Source organism: Eurytemora carolleeae, unplaced genomic scaffold (assembly GCF_000591075.1).
Source record: "Eurytemora carolleeae unplaced genomic scaffold, Eaff_2.0 scaffold186, whole genome shotgun sequence".
Classification (NCBI taxonomy): Eukaryota; Metazoa; Arthropoda; class Copepoda; order Calanoida; family Temoridae; genus Eurytemora; species Eurytemora carolleeae.
In genome coordinates, this window is record NW_019396163.1 from 181989 (window position 1) to 200414 (window position 18426).

The 18426-nt window shown below is 33.2% G+C and overlaps 2 protein-coding genes across 9 annotated transcripts in view; both read right to left on the minus strand.

Annotated features, from left to right (window-relative positions):
- Nucleotides 1–1121: 1121 nt before the first annotated feature.
- LOC111696878 (2-hydroxyacyl-CoA lyase 1) lies at nucleotides 1122–16010 on the minus strand. Of its 2 annotated transcripts, none has more exons than XM_023466635.1 (21): nucleotides 15946–16010; nucleotides 14093–14203; nucleotides 12700–12796; nucleotides 12491–12563; nucleotides 12273–12371; nucleotides 11669–11787; nucleotides 11468–11538; nucleotides 11330–11405; nucleotides 9653–9802; nucleotides 9425–9522; nucleotides 9080–9148; nucleotides 8661–8691; nucleotides 8554–8602; nucleotides 7541–7663; nucleotides 7009–7071; nucleotides 5626–5735; nucleotides 5243–5291; nucleotides 5090–5164; nucleotides 3514–3637; nucleotides 1325–1355; nucleotides 1122–1260 (listed from the first exon to the last, which is right to left on the minus strand). In XM_023466635.1, the coding sequence occupies exons 2-21, from the start codon at nucleotides 14195–14197 to the stop codon at nucleotides 1166–1168; spliced, it is 1707 nt and encodes a 568-aa protein (XP_023322403.1). In that variant the 5' UTR covers nucleotides 14198–14203; nucleotides 15946–16010; the 3' UTR covers nucleotides 1122–1165. The 2 variants fall into 2 exon arrangements, with proteins under 2 accessions (XP_023322403.1, XP_023322404.1); XM_023466636.1 differs by lacking the exon at nucleotides 15946–16010 and adding an exon at nucleotides 14489–14507.
- A 1850-nt stretch (nucleotides 16011–17860) lies between these two features.
- The window catches only part of LOC111696879 (AMP deaminase 2), a 33121-nt gene continuing 32555 nt past the window's right edge, over nucleotides 17861–18426 (minus strand). For 4 of the 7 annotated variants that reach the window (XM_023466641.1, XM_023466638.1, XM_023466639.1 and 1 more), the window contains one exon: nucleotides 17862–18297. In XM_023466641.1, the coding sequence (XP_023322409.1) occupies nucleotides 18121–18297 (177 nt within the window). In that variant the 3' untranslated portion in view covers nucleotides 17862–18120. Of the gene's footprint in view, nucleotides 18298–18426 lie in introns of all 7 variants that reach the window. The other 3 variants (XM_023466643.1, XM_023466642.1, XM_023466637.1) reach the window with 2 other exon arrangements.

An 18426-nucleotide genomic window follows, 5' to 3' on the forward strand; every position in this document is an offset into this window, starting at 1 on the left:
GAAATATTGAATAAAATATACAATCTCAAATTTTACAGTGTACGATTTATCAAACAAACGGAATCTGACGAGGTTCCGTGAGATGTTCACTACTCTGCGGTCACATCACAACTGGTGTACTAAACTATAACTACAAACATAAACCTAAAGTTGTTATCTTACATAATAATGCAGCTACCTGTCCATTTCAATCCAAACATGAGACAACGGGAGTCCCAAAAATCATCGGAATTTAGTGACATCTTTTAAGAATATTTTATCTTCAGTAGATAATTTATGATGTAAGGTTCCATATTACTACTACAGGCCAGAAATACCCCCCTTTATTAGTGGTGCATAGGGTAAAACTAGTCGATCTTCAATTTGTAGCCAGAGTACAACAAATGGTTTTTACTTGCAGTGATAACCAGAAAACTATAAAAATGAAGACGACTTTATAGCAATACTTAAGTGTATTGATGTCGTTACAAAGCAAATAGTTTTACTATAATTTATCAAATCACTAATTCAGGGAAATGGGTCTGTTTACACTGCACACTTACTGTGTCCCATGCTTATTAGACTATTTAAAGTCTTGAGACCAGAGGCAGAATTTAAATAATTTAAACCGCATCGCTGATCCGCCAAAAACCGGTTCCATTTGAGCACCGGCTCAAATATCAAAACACTGAACATAATTTTTATGTTTAAGTCGAGTCTCAAATTTGAGACGTGGTTCAACTTCTTTAAATTCAGCGTAACGTATTAAGGATAAAATGTCTTTAGGAAGGGGAGAATCTTTATATTTGGAGAAATTTCATTCTTAGAATTTGGAATTTTTGAAATCGTTGTTTAAACTACTGTTTTTGTTGAAATTGAAACAAACAATTTTTTTTTTAATTTTCAGAACTTTAAAGAAGCAAAAATTGTAGACCCAATTTTGGAACATAACAAAAATTTTTGTAATTTTCAAAACTAAAAAAAAAATAACTAAAGTTTCTTAATTTTTAGAATATTGCTAAAAAATACTACTAAATATATGAATAATAACATTTAAGCATTTGTTTAAAAGTTCCCCCAAGTTAGCAAAATACATTTAGAATGACACATGAAGTGCTGCAATGATAAAAACTAATTTATGATTAAGTAATTTCAATGTTTATTATCTAACCCTGTATAAACTAATTTATAATTTAGATTTAGTCAACCATTCATGTTGCTGTGCTTTCCTTCCGGCCATAGGATTTATCATAATATTGATAATAGTGGCTCGATTCACAGCTAGAAAACACAATATATATATATTTTTTTATATTTAAATTTTTTTTTTATAAATTTTACATACCTAGAGCATTTTTGACAGCAGTTTTGATCTCCTAAAAAAAGATGAATTAAAACTTTGTTACATTAAGTCTTCGCCGCTGTTCTTTTATCTAAAAATAAAGTTACAGGGTAACCCTTAATGGATGAGACTTCAGAGCAGACTGTTCGGAATTTATACTGTCTGTTTTTCTAAAATTCATGATTCCCTGGTCAGATCTTACGGACTGATTTTAAGAGAGATATTTTTCCTCTTTCAGCAATCACAAGGTATGGGAAGTATAAAAAATACAACGGGTTTAATTTAACTTATTGGATAAGAGCAAACCTGAGAGTTTGCGCATGCTACTCCTGTCATCCCAACCATATCATTAACCACACCTAATGTTTAGAGCATGTTACTCCTGTCATCCAAACCATATCCATACCTGAGGTTTAGAGCATGTTACTCCTGTCATCACAACCATATCATTAACCATACCTGAGGTTTAGAGCATGTTACTCCTGTCAACCCAACCACATCATTATCCATACTTGAGGTTCAGAGCATGTTACTCCTGTCATTCCAACCATATCATTAACCATACCTGAGGTTTAGAGCATGTTACTCCTGTCATCCCAACCATATCCATACCTGAGGTTTAGAGCATGTTACTCCTGTCATCCCAACCATATCATTAACCATACCTGAGGTGTAGAGCATGTTACTCCTGTCAACCCAACCATATCATTATCCATACCTGAGGTTATCATCCCAACCATATCATTATTCATACCTGAGGTTTAGAGCATGTGACTCCTGTCATCCCAAACATATCATTATTCATACCTGAGGTTTAGAGCATGTTACTCCTGTCATCCCAACCATATCATTATCCATACCTGAGGTTTATAGCATGTTACTCCTACCATCCCAACCATATTATTAACCACACCTTAGGTTTAGAGCATGTTACTCCTGTCATCCCAACCATATCATTAACCATACCTGAGGTTTAGAGCATGTTACTCCTGTCATCACAACCATATCATTATCCATACCTGAGGTTTAGAGCATGTTACTCCTGTCAACCCAACCATATCATTATCCATACCTGAGGTTAGAGCATGTTACTCCTGTCATCCCAACCATATCATTATTCATACCTGAGGTTTAGAGCATGTGACTCCTGTCATCCCAAACATATCATTATCCATACCTGAGGTTTACAGCATGTTACTCCTACCATCCCAACCATATTATTAACCACACCTTAGGTTTAGAGCATGTTACTCCTGTCATCCCAACCATATCATTAACCATACCTGAGGTTTAGAGCATGTTACTCCTACCATCACAACCATATAATTATCCATAACTGAGGTTTAGACATCCCAACCATATCATTAACCATACCTGAGGTTTAGAGCATGTTACTCCTGTCATCACAACCATATAATTATCCATAACTGAGGTTTAGAGCATGTTACTCCTGTCAACCCAACCATATCATTATCCATACCTGAGGTTTAGAGCATGTTACTCCTGTCATCCCAACCATATCATTATCCATATCTGAGGTTTAGAGCATGTTACTCCTGTCATCCCAACCATATCAATACCTGAGGTTTAGAGCATGTTACTCCTGTCATCCTAACCATATCATTAGGCATACCTTAGGTTTAGAGCATGTTACTCCTGTCATCCCAACCATATACATACCTGAGGTTTAGAGCATGTTACTCCTGTCATCCCAACCATATCATTATCCATACCTGAGGTTTAGAGCACGTTAATTCTGTCATCCCAACCATATCAATACCTGAGGTTTAGAGCATGTTAGTCCTGTCATCCCAACCATATCAATACCTGAGGTTTAGAGCATGTTACTCCTACCATCCCAACCATATCAATACCTGAGGTTTATAGCATGTTACTCCTGTCATCCTAACCATATCATTATTCAAACCTTATGTTTAGAGCATGTTACTCCTGTCATCCCAACCATATCCATACCTGAGGTTTAGAGCATGTTACTCCTGTCATCCCAACCATATCATTATCCATAACTGAGGTTTAGAGTTTTAGAGTATTTTACTCCTGTCATCCCTTAACCATATCATTATTCATACCTGAGGTTTAGAGTATGTTACTCCTGTCATCCCTTAACCATATCATTATTCATACCTGAGGTTTAGAGCATGTTCTTCCTGTCATCCCAACCACATTCATACCTGAGGTTTAGAGCATGTTACTCCTGTCATCCCAACCATATCCATCATCTTCTCATACTGAACTCCAGGTAGAAGGGAGGTAGGAGGAGAAGCAATACATATGTTCTCATCAGAAACCAACTCACTGGAATATTATTGAATGAGTAATGAGTAGGGATAGGTTTAAAATATAGGGATAGCTAGAGTAGGGTTAGGAAGAGAAAGAAGTAGGGAAAGATTTAGTAAGGATAGGTAGAGAAGGAAGTATGGGACATTTCGAAGGAAGCAAGGAGTAGAGCTAAAAGGGGGCATAGGGAGCAAAGAGTAGAGATAAAGGGGGAGCTTTGCATTGGAGTAGGGAGCAAGAGGTAGGCTTTTGGGATTAGGGAGTAGGGACTGAAGAAAAGAGAAGATGTGCAGTTTGGAGGGAGCCTGATAAAAAGGAGAAGGAGGAGTCAGTGTAAAAATATTCAGTGATAACCAAAAAACTCTGAAATAAAAAGACGACTTTTAAACTCAAATTAGGATTTAAACTAGTTCAATGAACATTACAGTGTAAATAGATCCTTTTCACTTAAATTGTGCTTTGCTAAGTTACTAGTAAAAATGGTTGCTTTGTAAGAAACATCAAACACTTAAGTATTGCCATAATGTAGTCTTTCTATTCCATTGTTTTCTGGCTATCACTGTATCATAGGACAAAGAAAGTAGGACGTATTAACATAAGAAAAGATGTAAAGGAAGAAGAGGTTGAGGGAAAAGAACGTAGGTAGAGATGGTCATAGATTTTTGAGAACGATGGAAGAACAACTTGGATCAGTATAAAAAATGAAATAAAAAAACGCTTTTCAAAAACGAGCGAAATAAACAAAAACGAACAATTTTAAATTGTTTAAATGATTTTGATTGTTTATGACAGATTTTGTTCGTTTCTTTACTGAACGAACGATGAACGAACGAAATGAAAAAGTTGAACGCGCCCATCTCTATAGATCTATAGATGTAGGAATTACTGGTTAAGTTTCAATTAAGTCTTCTTGTTTGTGTTGTAAATAGTTTAATTTTTGTTTAATGGTTAAAATAAAAAGTTCTAGATATGTGAATTATATTTAGCAGACAATAACTAAAAGAAATGAATGCTGCTTGAAAGTTTTTTATTCCTTACATCTTTACAACCTAAAGAAATAACCCTTTGAAGCTTTGATATTTCAAACTTTGACAATAATTTCACACACCTCTGAGTGACCCTTTAGTAAAAGAAAGTTCAACCTAAAGCCTAACCGCGTCAAACGTGTTGTACCGGCTAGTCCTATTGAGTGGCTGCTTTATTTAGCAAATGTACGGGCGACACATGACAAACTGGGACCGGAAAGGCTGACCCGGCTTGAAAATTCAAATGTACTACGGCTGCACCTGAGATCTACAGCGAGAACCAGAAAAATCTGGAATAGGAAGACATTATGAAAGCAATGATTAAGCGCATTTGATGCTGTAAATTTTTATGTGAAATCGGTCTGTTTACACTGCACAACTTGAACATCAAGTTACAAAGATTTAAGAACTAGAAGATCAGAGTTAGCAATCTGTGTTTTAATACCTGTATAACTCCTTGTCAAAGCCAGAGTAGATTCCACTGTTGTTGATAATTACAATAACTATAGGCAAATTATATCTAAAGGAAAAACATTACAATGCACAATCAGAGGCATACACAGGGGGGGGGGGGCATACAATAGTATATTTAGCTCACCTTGCAATGGTTTCTATTTCCATACCAGAAAATCCAAAAGCTGAGTCTCCTATAGTAAAATAAAACGATTTTTCAAATTTGTTAAGCTTTTGCAAAGTTAGTAATTACTATAAATAAAGTGGAAAAGGGATTTAAGAAAAGATGAATTATTACTCACTAGTAAAAACTCATTAGTAATAACTTACTAGTAAAAAAACGATTTTCGTAGCCTTTGTTACCCCAGGGATACCTATGGGTATAGCCTTTGTTACCCCTGGGATACCAACGGGTTCCCTCAATAAATTTCAGACAATTTGGTCCAGCCGTTTGGCTAGCCTATTTATAGCTAACATATAAATATACATATATATGAGCGAAGAGCTTTATCATGAAGATTATAGAACCTTCGACACAAAGAACCCTAGCTCCAGGGTCGTTATCTCTAGCATAAAGTGCTGTTGCAATAGCAAACCCTAGTCCTACTCCCATGGTTCCGAAGGTACCAGCATCCAACCTGAATGTGGAAATCAAAAAGGTAAAGCTTTAAAAAGCAGATTGATGTATTAATATGTAAAGGAATTGAGTCTTTACCACATACTCAGATTTTCTTATCCCTATATCTTTGCAGCCCAATGTTGTAGACCTTTAATATCTCAAACTATGAATTTAAGTAAATCAAATAATTTAAGTTTACTTCATTAGGTTGCAACTATATATAAGGATTAGACAATTTGAGCTTGTGGAAGAGACTCAATTAATTTATTTACTTGTTGGTTTAAACGTTGTATCATAGAACTTTAGTTTTACGAGGTGTGATCAATTAGTTTCGTTAAAAATTTTAAATGGCACTTCTGTAATTTTTTTGTTGTTGAAAGTTTACTATTATAATAATAATATATATAATAATTATAATAATATATTATTATTTATATTGGATTATTTTTAGATCAGATGTCAATCAGATGTTTGTTGTTATGTAAGGTGAGTTCCTCGAAAGTAATCAGCTTCATTCGTCACAGCAAGAAAATTTTCAGAATGATCTCAAACTTGACCCATCAGAGTCTGTTTTAGACCCTTTAAGAGCGATCAAAAGAAAAAAGAGATTGAGTATTGAATATCTGAAGGACTTTCAAGGATTTCTGCTTTTGATTTACATTTAAAATCCATAATCAATGTAATCCCTTTGAGCCTATGTCAGAGACTTTGGGACAAATTTAACCCAGATCTTTATCATTTTTATATCTTTGTTTAAAATGTAAAGCATATCAGGGTGTCTGGCAAACATACTTCTTGAACCCTGCTAATATATGGTTTAAACAATTTGCAATATTTTCGACTATTTCTGGTGTCTTGATGTCCGGACATCTCATTATCCTCCTTTAAATATTGATGCTTTCCGTTTTAACCTCATCAAACCACCATTAAAGTTTATAAAAATTGTTTTAAATTTGTTCTTGATCATGTTTAGTAGTTCGGATTGGTTTTGCATCGTCTAATAAAAACTTTTTTGGTAACCGATCCTACAATGTGTCCCCTTTCTCTGGTTAATATTCTAGATATTCCTATGTCACAATAAAGCAAATCCACCTGCATGAGAACAGATAAAGTAAACTTTAAAACAAAGATTTTAGAGCTGAGACTTCTTGAAGTTTGCTAAACTTGTTGATCACACCTTGCAGAATGATGATTTTAATAAAAACTTAAATTCAAATATATAAATGCTCTTAATTAAAATAACATTTTTGAATAATTTTAGATATCACATAGAAGATGCTCTGTATTTGCACCTGTGCCTAGGAAGGTTATTTTTCAGCATAGTTCGTCCAATATCCATTGTATTTGCTCCTTCACTAAACAAATATCATTGCAGTAAGGTGATGTGCATTAAGTTATTTCATTATTTGATATTTGTTTGCCAAATTAAGCAAAGTGTAAGAAAGGCCATTGTTTTCAAAATTTTTAATTTAAAACATTTGCCTAACTAACACTATTTCAAATGTTGACCCTGACAGAAAACTTATGCATTTTTTATGGATAAAAATATTATTTTTTTAAAAGCAAACTTAACAGATTACATTTTTGAAATCTTGGACGTTTTGTTAAAAAATCTTTAAAAAAAGTCAAAACTATTAACAACACTATATGTATACATACAGTTGCTGGAAACATAAAACCAGTTTGAAGTTTACCTGACAATATATGTACTGTATGTACTGTATGTACTGTATGTACTGTATGTACTGTATGTACTGTATGTACTGTATGTACTGTATGTACTGTATGTACTGTATGTACTGTCTGGTATGGTTTGAAGTTTACCTGACTATGTATGTACTGTCTGGTATGGTTTGGGAAAACTGGTTGAATGCCGCGTAGTAGTTCAGGGGAACAGTCTCATCCATGCAGAGTTCATGCGTAGAGGCACCATTTTCTCTACATTTCCTGTCACAGATGGGTTTTAAGTTTTTTTTGTCTGATATTTAGGAATATCTTGGTTATTAACTTTAAGACCAAGGGAATATATTTTCATTAAAAAGCATCCCCCCACTCTTCTTTATATATCCGTTTTCCCCCCGGAAAATAGGATATGGAAGCGCAAAATGGAAAACATTTTTAAGGTTTTGTTTTGCTGAATTTTCTGATTGAATGAAGAGAAGTTCTTTTTCATTTCAATTTGCTTAGAGAAACTCATTTTAGCCATTCAATAATCTTTTGTCACACAGGGTTGCAGACATAGAGAATAGAATATATATTAGAGGGGAATTTACAAGAAAAAAGTGTAAAACGGCCATTTTGTTGTACTGTTTCCATACTGCAGGTGTACTTCACATATTTGTGCTATATAACCTTTTGGGCCCTGGCATATCATTTTATAGAAAATCTAAAATTATTGTTAAAAGAAAACCAAATTATGAAATAGTCTGGTTTCATAATTGACCAATGATCATTTCACATAGACTCTATGCCTTCCACTTTACAAACAATGATTTTCCGTTATAACTATAAATCAAATGATGTTTTTTATTCACCTAATTCATTATTAAGATTATTTAACAGTTTAAAAAATTCGAAATTGAAATGAATAGTCTAGGGAACATACTGTATTAATGTACTCTACTGCATATACTTTGTGAACATTTTTATTATTTGTACACTTTAAACTCCCTTTCAGGCTGAAAGGGACTGAAAAAATTCATACCGAGAGATTCTTTAAATTCCCCTCTAATATATATTCTATTCTCTATGGTTGCAGAGTGTATCAGTTTTAAAGTAGTAATGCTTATTATTGTATATTAAATCATTAAATATTGAATTACAAAATATTGCCTTACTTTCTTAACTCTATCCACCAGGGGGAAGAATTGCTGAATTTGAAGTTTCCTGCATAAAATGAATTTTTGATAAAGATCTATAAATACTTTAAATAAGGAAATTTTACCTTTTAGAATATTTAAGCGAGCAGTAGTAACCTTTTAAAACATGTTCATAACCAGTGCATTGTGTGTCTTTTGCTTACCACAAGGAATTAAACTTTAGAGAAAGTTGTACTGTCTGTTTTCTAATTTTCATGATTCCCTGCAACTGTAAACTTGATCTTTTTTTTGTCAAATCACTCAATAAACCATAAAAAGTCTGTATTTAAAGCAGAAAACTTAGTTTACCCTTGAAATTGTATTTAAAGATTTTAAGGTCATCTTTACAGTATCATCTTTAGTTAGAAACCCTGTATTTGCTCTTTTCAAAAATTAAGATGCTAAAAAATTTTTATAGCTATGGTCATTGTCAAAGTGTTCCTGTTGGACCATCTAAATTTAAATACTATATTTTTTTTCTATCCATATCACTGTTAGGATGTCCCTGAATATCTCCTTGAAGAGCTACAGATGAATGTATAGAATTATGCATTTCCTCTGCGCAGATATCCATCTTAACAAGTTAATATGAAGATTTGAACTAGGGATGGGCACATTCAGATTTTTTAAAACCATAATGGTGTTTTAAAATCATTGAAAAAAAAATTTTTCTGGTCGCCGTTTATTCCCTTGCTAAGAACTGAATATTCTGTTTGTCTATAGCAGTTTCAATTCTTCCTGAAAGTTTCCATTCAGTAAAGATATAATAAACGGCATTAAAGAGAGATATTCAAAAAATCCTTGAGGGTGCCAGCCAGCCGGAAGATAATGATGAAAATTGTTGGTCAACCTGGATTACTTTAACAGTTGATGACCATCTTGGTGGTGTGCCAAAGTGTAGCATCCAGTTTAACCTTGCTCCAACCAGTAGAACAACATCAGCCTCCTCTGAACATTTGATTATTATTAAAATGCTTTAGAACCTTGATAAAAATAATCGTTCATTGCCAACATTATTTCCATATCTCAGATTTAAACTCACTTGAAACAACATCTGAATACAATTATTCTTAATTACCTAAAACTTTAGATCTTGCTGCGCTAATCACCAAGTCGGAGTCATCAGGAATAACTCCTTTACCCATAGGTGTTGGAAGAACTGGGATATTTAGCTCCCGGGTTAAGGCTCTCAACTCCATCTCAGCCCGACCATATGCTGCTCCCTTTCCTGTTTTTAAAATCAAATAGGATGTACAATGTCCATATATTTTTTCAGAGATTAGTAAAAAGTGACATCATAGACATACAAGCAAGGTCATGTTAGGGAAAATTACAAGTTGCTTTCTAGATTTATGTAAAAACAAATGAGAATCAGGTATATGTATGCAATATTAATTGCATGCAAAAATCTACATTCTTACAATTCTTACAATAATATGTTTGTGTGCAACTCCTTGCTTGTTTTACTTATAAAGAAACATTAACCATGCACTTTATGAATATTTCAAATACTATAATACAACATTGTATAGTTATTATCTAAATGATGTAAATTAAAACTTTATCAATCAAGAACCAGTCTGCATTTGAGCCAAGTCTAGAGACGGTTTAATCAACTGTATATCTTGAATCCATGATTCAGCATTTGTCAAAGTCCTTTAGATGATAACTACACTGCAGAACTACAATTAAGTATGGATCAACCAAGTATGTGAAGCAGTTCAACAAACTTGCTAGAAGTCATTAAATTTGGTCCCTAATTTGAGAAATATTAAGAAGTAGTTGAACTACTTGCTTTTAGGACTGGGCAACATTCCATTAACCCTATTCCTGCTGGGGGGGGGGTCAATTTGACCCCCCCCTGTAGTTTTTTTTACATAACTCAAAAAGTATTGGTATGAGGCTGTTGAAATTTTCTGACTTTTCTTACATACCCAAAGCCCTCCCTTTAGGCCTAAAACCGGGCTTTAATACTAACTGCCTGAGTCCTCAGGCACACTTCCTGAATGACTGCTTTTGCCTGTAACAAACTAAATCTTTGTTTTGACCCACTTTCACTTGTCAGATTTTGATAAAATTTAGCTTTTTGGAAAGCCTATGACATAGGGAAACGGATTGCACAAGTTTTGCGAAAAAAAAATTGCAAATTTTTTGCAAACAACCTGTCAAAGGAAATTTGCACATTTTTAGTTTTTCTTGATTAAAAATCAGGTTATTTAAAATTTTGCAAAATTTTTTGCATATTTGAAATGGCATGGTCAAGGGCTTTTCAAAAATGTATAATTTGTCATTTTTTGGAAAAATTTTTTTTTGCAAACATTTTTACTATAAAATGGTATTTTGCGATAAAAATTCAATTTTCGCAAATTTGCAAATTTTTTTGCAGATTCTAAAAGTAGAGCACAAGAGCTTTCTAATGATATATCATTTGTCATATTTGGACATAAAACATGGGATTTAGACGGGGGGGGGGTCAAATTGCCCCCCCCCCCCAGCGTATCCTGGTTTTCAAGTACCCCAGCAGGGATAGGGTTAATGGTGAAAGGCATTTATGTTTATACTTAACTCAACCCTACTAAAAATGTTATCTTTTCAATGTGAGACCAAACACATTTCACCAATGAGAGGTTCTCAGTTTTTAATCTAGGTTGGGTTAGGGATACAAAATTAACAACACTCACCGTTAACAGAGTAGCATCCACTGCCCAGGTCTATACTTTTGATTAAATCTAGACCAATTACTCATAAATCTCACCAATTATTATGAGCGGTCTTTTTGCAGACTTAAGAAGTTCAATGGCCTCCATCATATTTCTATCTTCAGGAAGCATCTAGAAAAACAAGTTCATACTAAAAGTTTTCAGAAAACACATCTTTTTTTGGGATTTGTGACCTTTGGAGGTGGAGGAGGCAAAGGATTGAAGTAAACATCTTTGTACTTGACTCTCATATTCAACATATCACCTCAAATTGTAAATTTTTAGAAAACCTTATAAATATGATCTCAAAACAAAATAAGATTTACGAAGTCCTTTTTACAACAATCTTTGTTCTTGGCAATGCTAACAATACAAATTAAAAACACACAATTTACCTGGAAGATCAATATAGCAAGGTCCAGGACGTCCATACACTGATGTTCTGACCGCTCTCTCAAGCTGGCGAGGGATGAGGTCAACCTGAGCCGGACGTCCACAGTACTTTGTACTCACCCTAAACCCCACAATAACAATCAAAATGTACACATTGTTACTGTTAAATCAAATCTTATGAAAGTGTCAGGTCTATGAAAACAATGAAAGGCTGCTTATGTTCAATCTTATCAAAATGCCAGAATAACGAAAAACATGATAGAAATTGCTAAAATATCTGAGAATTATGAAATTTTATTATAAATTTTAAAAAATGTCTATAATTTTACTTTTCTATAATTATAATGCCTTGATACTTTACAGGACAAATGGCTAATGTACATTGTTTGCGTACTTTAGGTGTCCCTTGGAGACCCAAAAGTTTGGTGTCTCCAATGAAAATGGTAGCTTGGGGTCTCCAATAAAAATCTGGGGTCTCTGATGAAAAGCCTGGGGTCTCCAATGAAAAGATTGGGGTCTGTAAAGAAAATCTGGGAGTCCCGATGAGATGGTCATGGGGATCTCTGTTAGTACTCAAATTATTATGATTTCTTCCCAGACTCTTACCTGACTGATTCTATTTGAGGCCACTCTTGAAAAGCCCCAACTCCCTCCTGCCTTGTTTCACTAGATCCACCAATAAGAATCATAGGCCAACAATTCTCCCTAAAAATAATAAATGGTTAGATTTCTTTTCTTGCTCTTTGTACAATTGTGCCAGGGGTTACATGGTAGTAGCCATTGCATATATTTCTTTAATTAAATGAATAAAATAAATAGCATACTTAGCATTAGCAAGACCAGCGATACAGTGAAGAACTCCTGGTCCAGAAACAGCTAGACAAGCAGCTGGCCAGCCTAGTAAAATTTATATTAGTAAGACAAGAAATGCAGTCTGATAAATAATGAAATAATGTGAAGGACAAAATTGTCGATTTACAGTCTTTGTAACATAAAATGTGTTTGGGTAAGGTTTAATATACGAATTTAAGACCTGTTAGGTATCCTATAGCTTGAGCAGCATAGCAAGCAGCTTGTTCGTTTCTCATCCCAACATATTGGATTCCAATCTGCTGAGCTGCTACTCCTATCTAGATAATATTGATGATTGATAGTAGTATAGCATAGTACCATAATCACAGTGCAAAATGTAATAAGCATGAACATACTTTTTGGTTTTGTAGAAAAATTGTTTTTTTATATACAGGGTTACCCACAAAGGATGAGAGTGTAAAGACGACCGAAAACTCTTAAAATGTGACGATCCCAAGGCTTACTTATATATTCTGTCTTATAAATACATAGTTTTCTAATGGCTTATTTAAAAATTTGGTAAATAAACAAACAAGTTTACAGAGGAATCAGACAGTACAAATTTCGTACAATTGTACATAGCCCAAAACTTAAGACAGAGTATTGTATAAAAACCAGTTTTAGAACCCGGGTTTCACGAATGGGGTTAGGCAGTTTTGTGGATATAAAGTTGTGTTAAGAAATTTTATTATATTTAGTTTTTTATATTCTCCTATTTTTTCAAAATCTTTTAAATCAAAATCTTCACAAAAGTTAAGGCCCGAAAAAGGAAACTAGAGAGTTTCGTTAACCGATACTATTTTAAATTTCGGGCTCTGAAGTCATATCATGTATATATACTGTATATTGTATTATAACGAGTGCTCAGTGCATACAAATTTCATAAAAACTATCTGATACAACATCGTCATTTTTAACTTTTTATATTTTAAACTAGCAATTGGAAACGCAGCTTTGCCTGAACTTGTTCCCATAAAAGTCAATGCACTCCTCTTACAATTTTCAAATCATTCATATATTGGACTTCCAAAAAGAGATTACTAATTTACTTATATGATTTTCCCTTGCTAAAAACAGAGATTACTACTTATATGATTTCCCCTCGCTAAAAACAGAGATTACTATTTATATGATTTTCCCACGCTAAAAACAGAGATTACAACTTATATGAGTTTCCCACGCTAAAAACAGAGATTACTACTTATATGATTTCCCCTAGCTAAAAACAGAGATTACTATTTATATGATTTTCCCTCGCTAAAAACAGAGATTACTACTTATATGATTTTCCCACGCTAAAAACAGAGATAACTACTTATATGATTTCCCCTCGCTAAAAACAGAGATTACTATTTATATGATTTTCCCTCGCTAAAAACAGAGATTACTACTTATATGAGTTTCCCTCGCTAAAAAGCTTGAAAAGAAATAACAGCCCTAATTGAACCTTCTGAAGAAAAAATTGTTGTTCAAAAACTTCGAATCAAAATAAAGTTTTAGGTGTAAAGTTTAAAAATTAAATATGGAGGATGAGCAGTGGCCACCCGAAGTGACAGTTAACTGCTGATATTTACCTCGACAACTGGAATTCCAACAACTCCAAAAATGTATTTTACTCCAAGATTTTTTAAAGATTCTACAACCACCCTGAACCCTTCGATCTCATCCTCGGGGTCCATACTCGTCTAAATTTAAACGTAAAAAACATATTTTTTTTATAAAAATCTACGTTATAGGAACTGTAACTATAATTTCAAAGATGGCAAAGATGTCAATTCCCCATTGATAACGGTATCCTTGAAGCCTTTATCTGATCAATGATATGGAAGATATTGTCATTTTTCTAGAGTAAAAGTGTTATATTCTGATAATTCCCATATATTTTCTGAAGTTGAAATGCGCAAGTCGCTTTTGTAGAGAAATTATAATTAAACACATTAAGTTTTCCAAATCATAAACATAATTCATACTTGATCAGACAAAGCTTTTAATAGATTCTGTGTGAATCTGACATTGCCAGCTTGGTATGGAGGGTTACTTGATATTACGTTTAGACGACTGCAGTCCCTGTAAAAATTAAATTTATCAAAAGTTTTGAAAAAAATGTATCCCTAAGCTTTAGTCGTATAAGCATAGGGATTAATTCCAAATTGTGTAGCTTTGTTCTTAAATTCTTTTTAGAATATATTTGTCTCGTGAATATTCTCAAATACTCTTTAGAATACAATAATAATAATTATTATTTTGACAAAAATAAGTAAAGTATAATTTTTTACAATTGGGTCGAGGACTGAAAGGTCTGAGACCGTTGTAAATTTAAATGAAGACGACTTATTTTCTAACGACGACTTATGTTTGCTATTTCTTTACACTAGCAATGTCGCAGAAAAATTAACCAAAGAACAGATTTAATGAATGTCGAACTACATAGACTAAATTCAACCACTTCTCTTTAGTTCACAGTGATCCAAATGTTGCAAGTTCTCACGCAACCACCAATGGGAATTTTGCCAATTTATTTATTGAAACTTTTTTTTAAAACAAGTCCTTTATTGTTCTAAAATTTGTTTGTTCAGGGCTACAGATAAGTATAATTTAATCAGTGTGAGTAAATCCAAAACTAGCTTGTTGCGACACTTTAAAGTCGTCCCAGTCTTGATCTCTGTGAATTTGACCCGGCGCACAGGAGAACTGCATGAACCTGCGCTACGTGGTTCAACCACTTCTCGCTATTCAATAAATCTGATCTTGGACAAATATTCAGTCAAACTTTATTGAGTGTCGTTATTCATCTCAAGTACAGGATTATCCAAAAGGATGACCGGTCGGAAACTCCTTGAATAAAACCAGGGAGTAAGGAATAGAAAGGATATATAACTGACGCGGTTCGCCCTACCATATGACTATACATGCTTTGCAGACGGTACTTCATTTGAATAAGAAATATTTGTCTGATGTACATTTATTGTGTATACAATAACCTATTATGAATATTTATTTTATCAAATGGAGTATCCGACTGCAAAGCATGTATAATATTGTATAATCATATCTCCCTGCTATTCCTTACTCCCTCAATAAAACTAAAGGTTGAATTTTGTACTTTAAAAAATGCTTTGTATAATGTGAGAAAACTGAATTCTTATCCTTTGTGCAGATACAGGGTTACCCACTTAGGATGAGACTTGAGAACCGATTGTTCAGAATTTATGCATTCTGTTTTCTCACTGTAAATCCCTGCAACTGCAAACTTATTTCTATGTTTATCAAATCATTTAATGAACTATAAATGAAGTATTAGAAGACTACATTTTAGACTAAAGACTTGATTTTACGTTGGGATAGTCATATTTTCGGAGTTTTAGGTCGTCTTACAGTCTCATCTTTTGTGGATAACACGGTATTAGCTGACTTAACAACTACTTACTTTTCCTAATATAATATTATTACTGCATCAATGTTATCAGAGTTGAGATAAGACGAGGATACAATAATATCTGCCTTTAACTTAGACTATTCTTATCTTATCTTACACATGCCAGGAAGAAATTTAGAAAAGTATAAAGTATAATAAGTTAAAAGATATATTCGGACTAAAGCTGTTTTGGTTCAGTAAAATTTTTATTAATGCACGAAAAAGTTTTTTTAAATAAAAGAATAAATGTAGTAAATGCCGTACTCTTAAAACTTAGTCCAGAACTGTATCACTCCAGGTACAACTCGTTCGCTACAAATGTCAACCAGGACACAAACTCTTCAGCGATCAATGCCAAACCAATGGGTCTATCGGACACAAGCGTAGCTATAAAACAAGCTCTTAGGTGATCAATGCCAAACCAATGGGCATGATCTTATCGGCTCTGAATATCAATTCGGATTATATGGAGCTCTTTAAAACTGTTCCCACATATTCAAGGATATTTATTTATTTTCGCAAATACTGCGATTTACGTAAAATATTACAGATGTGTCCCATATCATATTGGATCGTCAATGGGTCAAAATTACAATTTCCGGGTATAACCACAAAAATTAAGAAGAATAAATCATTTGAAAAATTGAATTAGGCTAATATAAAAATTTTCTTGCAGGAAATGCTATGTTTTTCGAATATAATATGTTTATTTTGACGTTAAAGCTTGGAGATAATCTAATGATATCGGACGCTCTGTATGAAACCCATTGAAAACAGTTTTTAAATGTTGGAACCTGTTTCTACTGATTATTATTATTAAAAAGTTTAAAAACTGAACCAAAATTAATGCCCAACCAATCACTAACTTCATCTGGCATACATTAATAAAGTTTAACTCACCACTTCTTAGACATCGAAAGATTTTTTTAATATGTCTTTTTCTTAACCCTGGAGATATTTAATGTCTAAATGCTGCAGATTTCCCGCATGTTTCTTGGCTATTCATTTATTTTAACAGTTACTGAAATTTAGTATAAAATTCATTGAAAATTGTCAAGACGACATTTTATAAATTATTTCGATTTTTCTGAAGTTCTGGGGTTAAGTGTAGTAAATCACAGATCCGTCCGGAGAAATCTTAACCGTCAACATTTTATATAATTTCCTCAATTTTCATGTGAATCTCAACTTTTCTACATATTTTATTTAATGGCTCATTTTTATAATATTAGGATTTATTTCCCTTAACTCAATACACCACATTCTCTTTCTCTCTTGATAAAGTAAAACAAGTTTAATTTCTAAATATATTATATAGTCAATAAATAGCAAAGGGCAAGTTTTTTAAAAATTATAAATATAAATTAAGTTTTACTAGTGAGTTCTCAGCAAGAGTACCATGATGAATAAAAATGTTGGGGATTCAGGAAATACATAATTAGGATTAAAATCAGACTCAGGCAATAAGCCTAGGCAGTCAGGATATTATTAAACCAAGATATAAAATTTAGAACAGTCTATGGTATTCTAATCTTCATAAAGGAACTGTAAGTGTAATTTCAATTGACTCTCTATGCAAAGATGGCAATACAACGGTACCCTTGAAACCTTCATTTAATAAAAAATGTGGAATAACCCGTCGTTTTTCCGATTCAAAAAGTGTTTATTTCTGCGAGTTTCTCCATTGCTTCTTATAAACAAAGTATGCGCAAGCCACTTTCGCAAAGAAACCGCTAATGATAATACACTGTTCAAAGAAACATAAAAATTTCTATCTAATTCATATTTGATCAGAAAAAGCTTTCAAGGGTACCGTTGTAAATCGGTCATTGTCATCTTCAATCTTCATATGGAGTGTCACTTGAAATTATTGTACAGTCCCTTTAACATAATAATAGCATTAAATCAGATTTATATATATATATATATATATATATATATATGCTATGTATGTACTACGTACGTAGTACATGCTAATGTACTACAGAACAAATTGACTGACAAACGAACAATTAAAATCAATGGAAGTGATTTAGCTGTACTTTTGCTCAGAACAATACGATATAAGCGACAAGCTTTCCTTTAGTCAAATTTAAAATTCATGCAATATTGCTTTTACTTGAAGCTTAGTTCTGATATAAACTGAACAATGTAGGTAGTAAATACTAAAAAGATAATCTAATAAATCTAAAATATAGTTTGTTTCTGTTTATCATCAGTTACAGAGTTGAAAATGTTGGATAGCTCTGCCATGAGTGTCTCTGATCTATAGGATACCCGGATATCAGGAACATTAGTTCTAGTCATATCATTCCCAGCTACCCCCTCACGGGTATAGTTCGGACCCAACCAGTGCTGTTTAACCTAAATACAAATAGAATTTTTATCACAAAAAAGATTTTTTTCTCTCCTGTAGAACTTGTGTGGGAGCGAAAGAAGGCATGCGGCCATAAGCCACAACCGGTTACCTTCCATGCAACATAAACATATTAG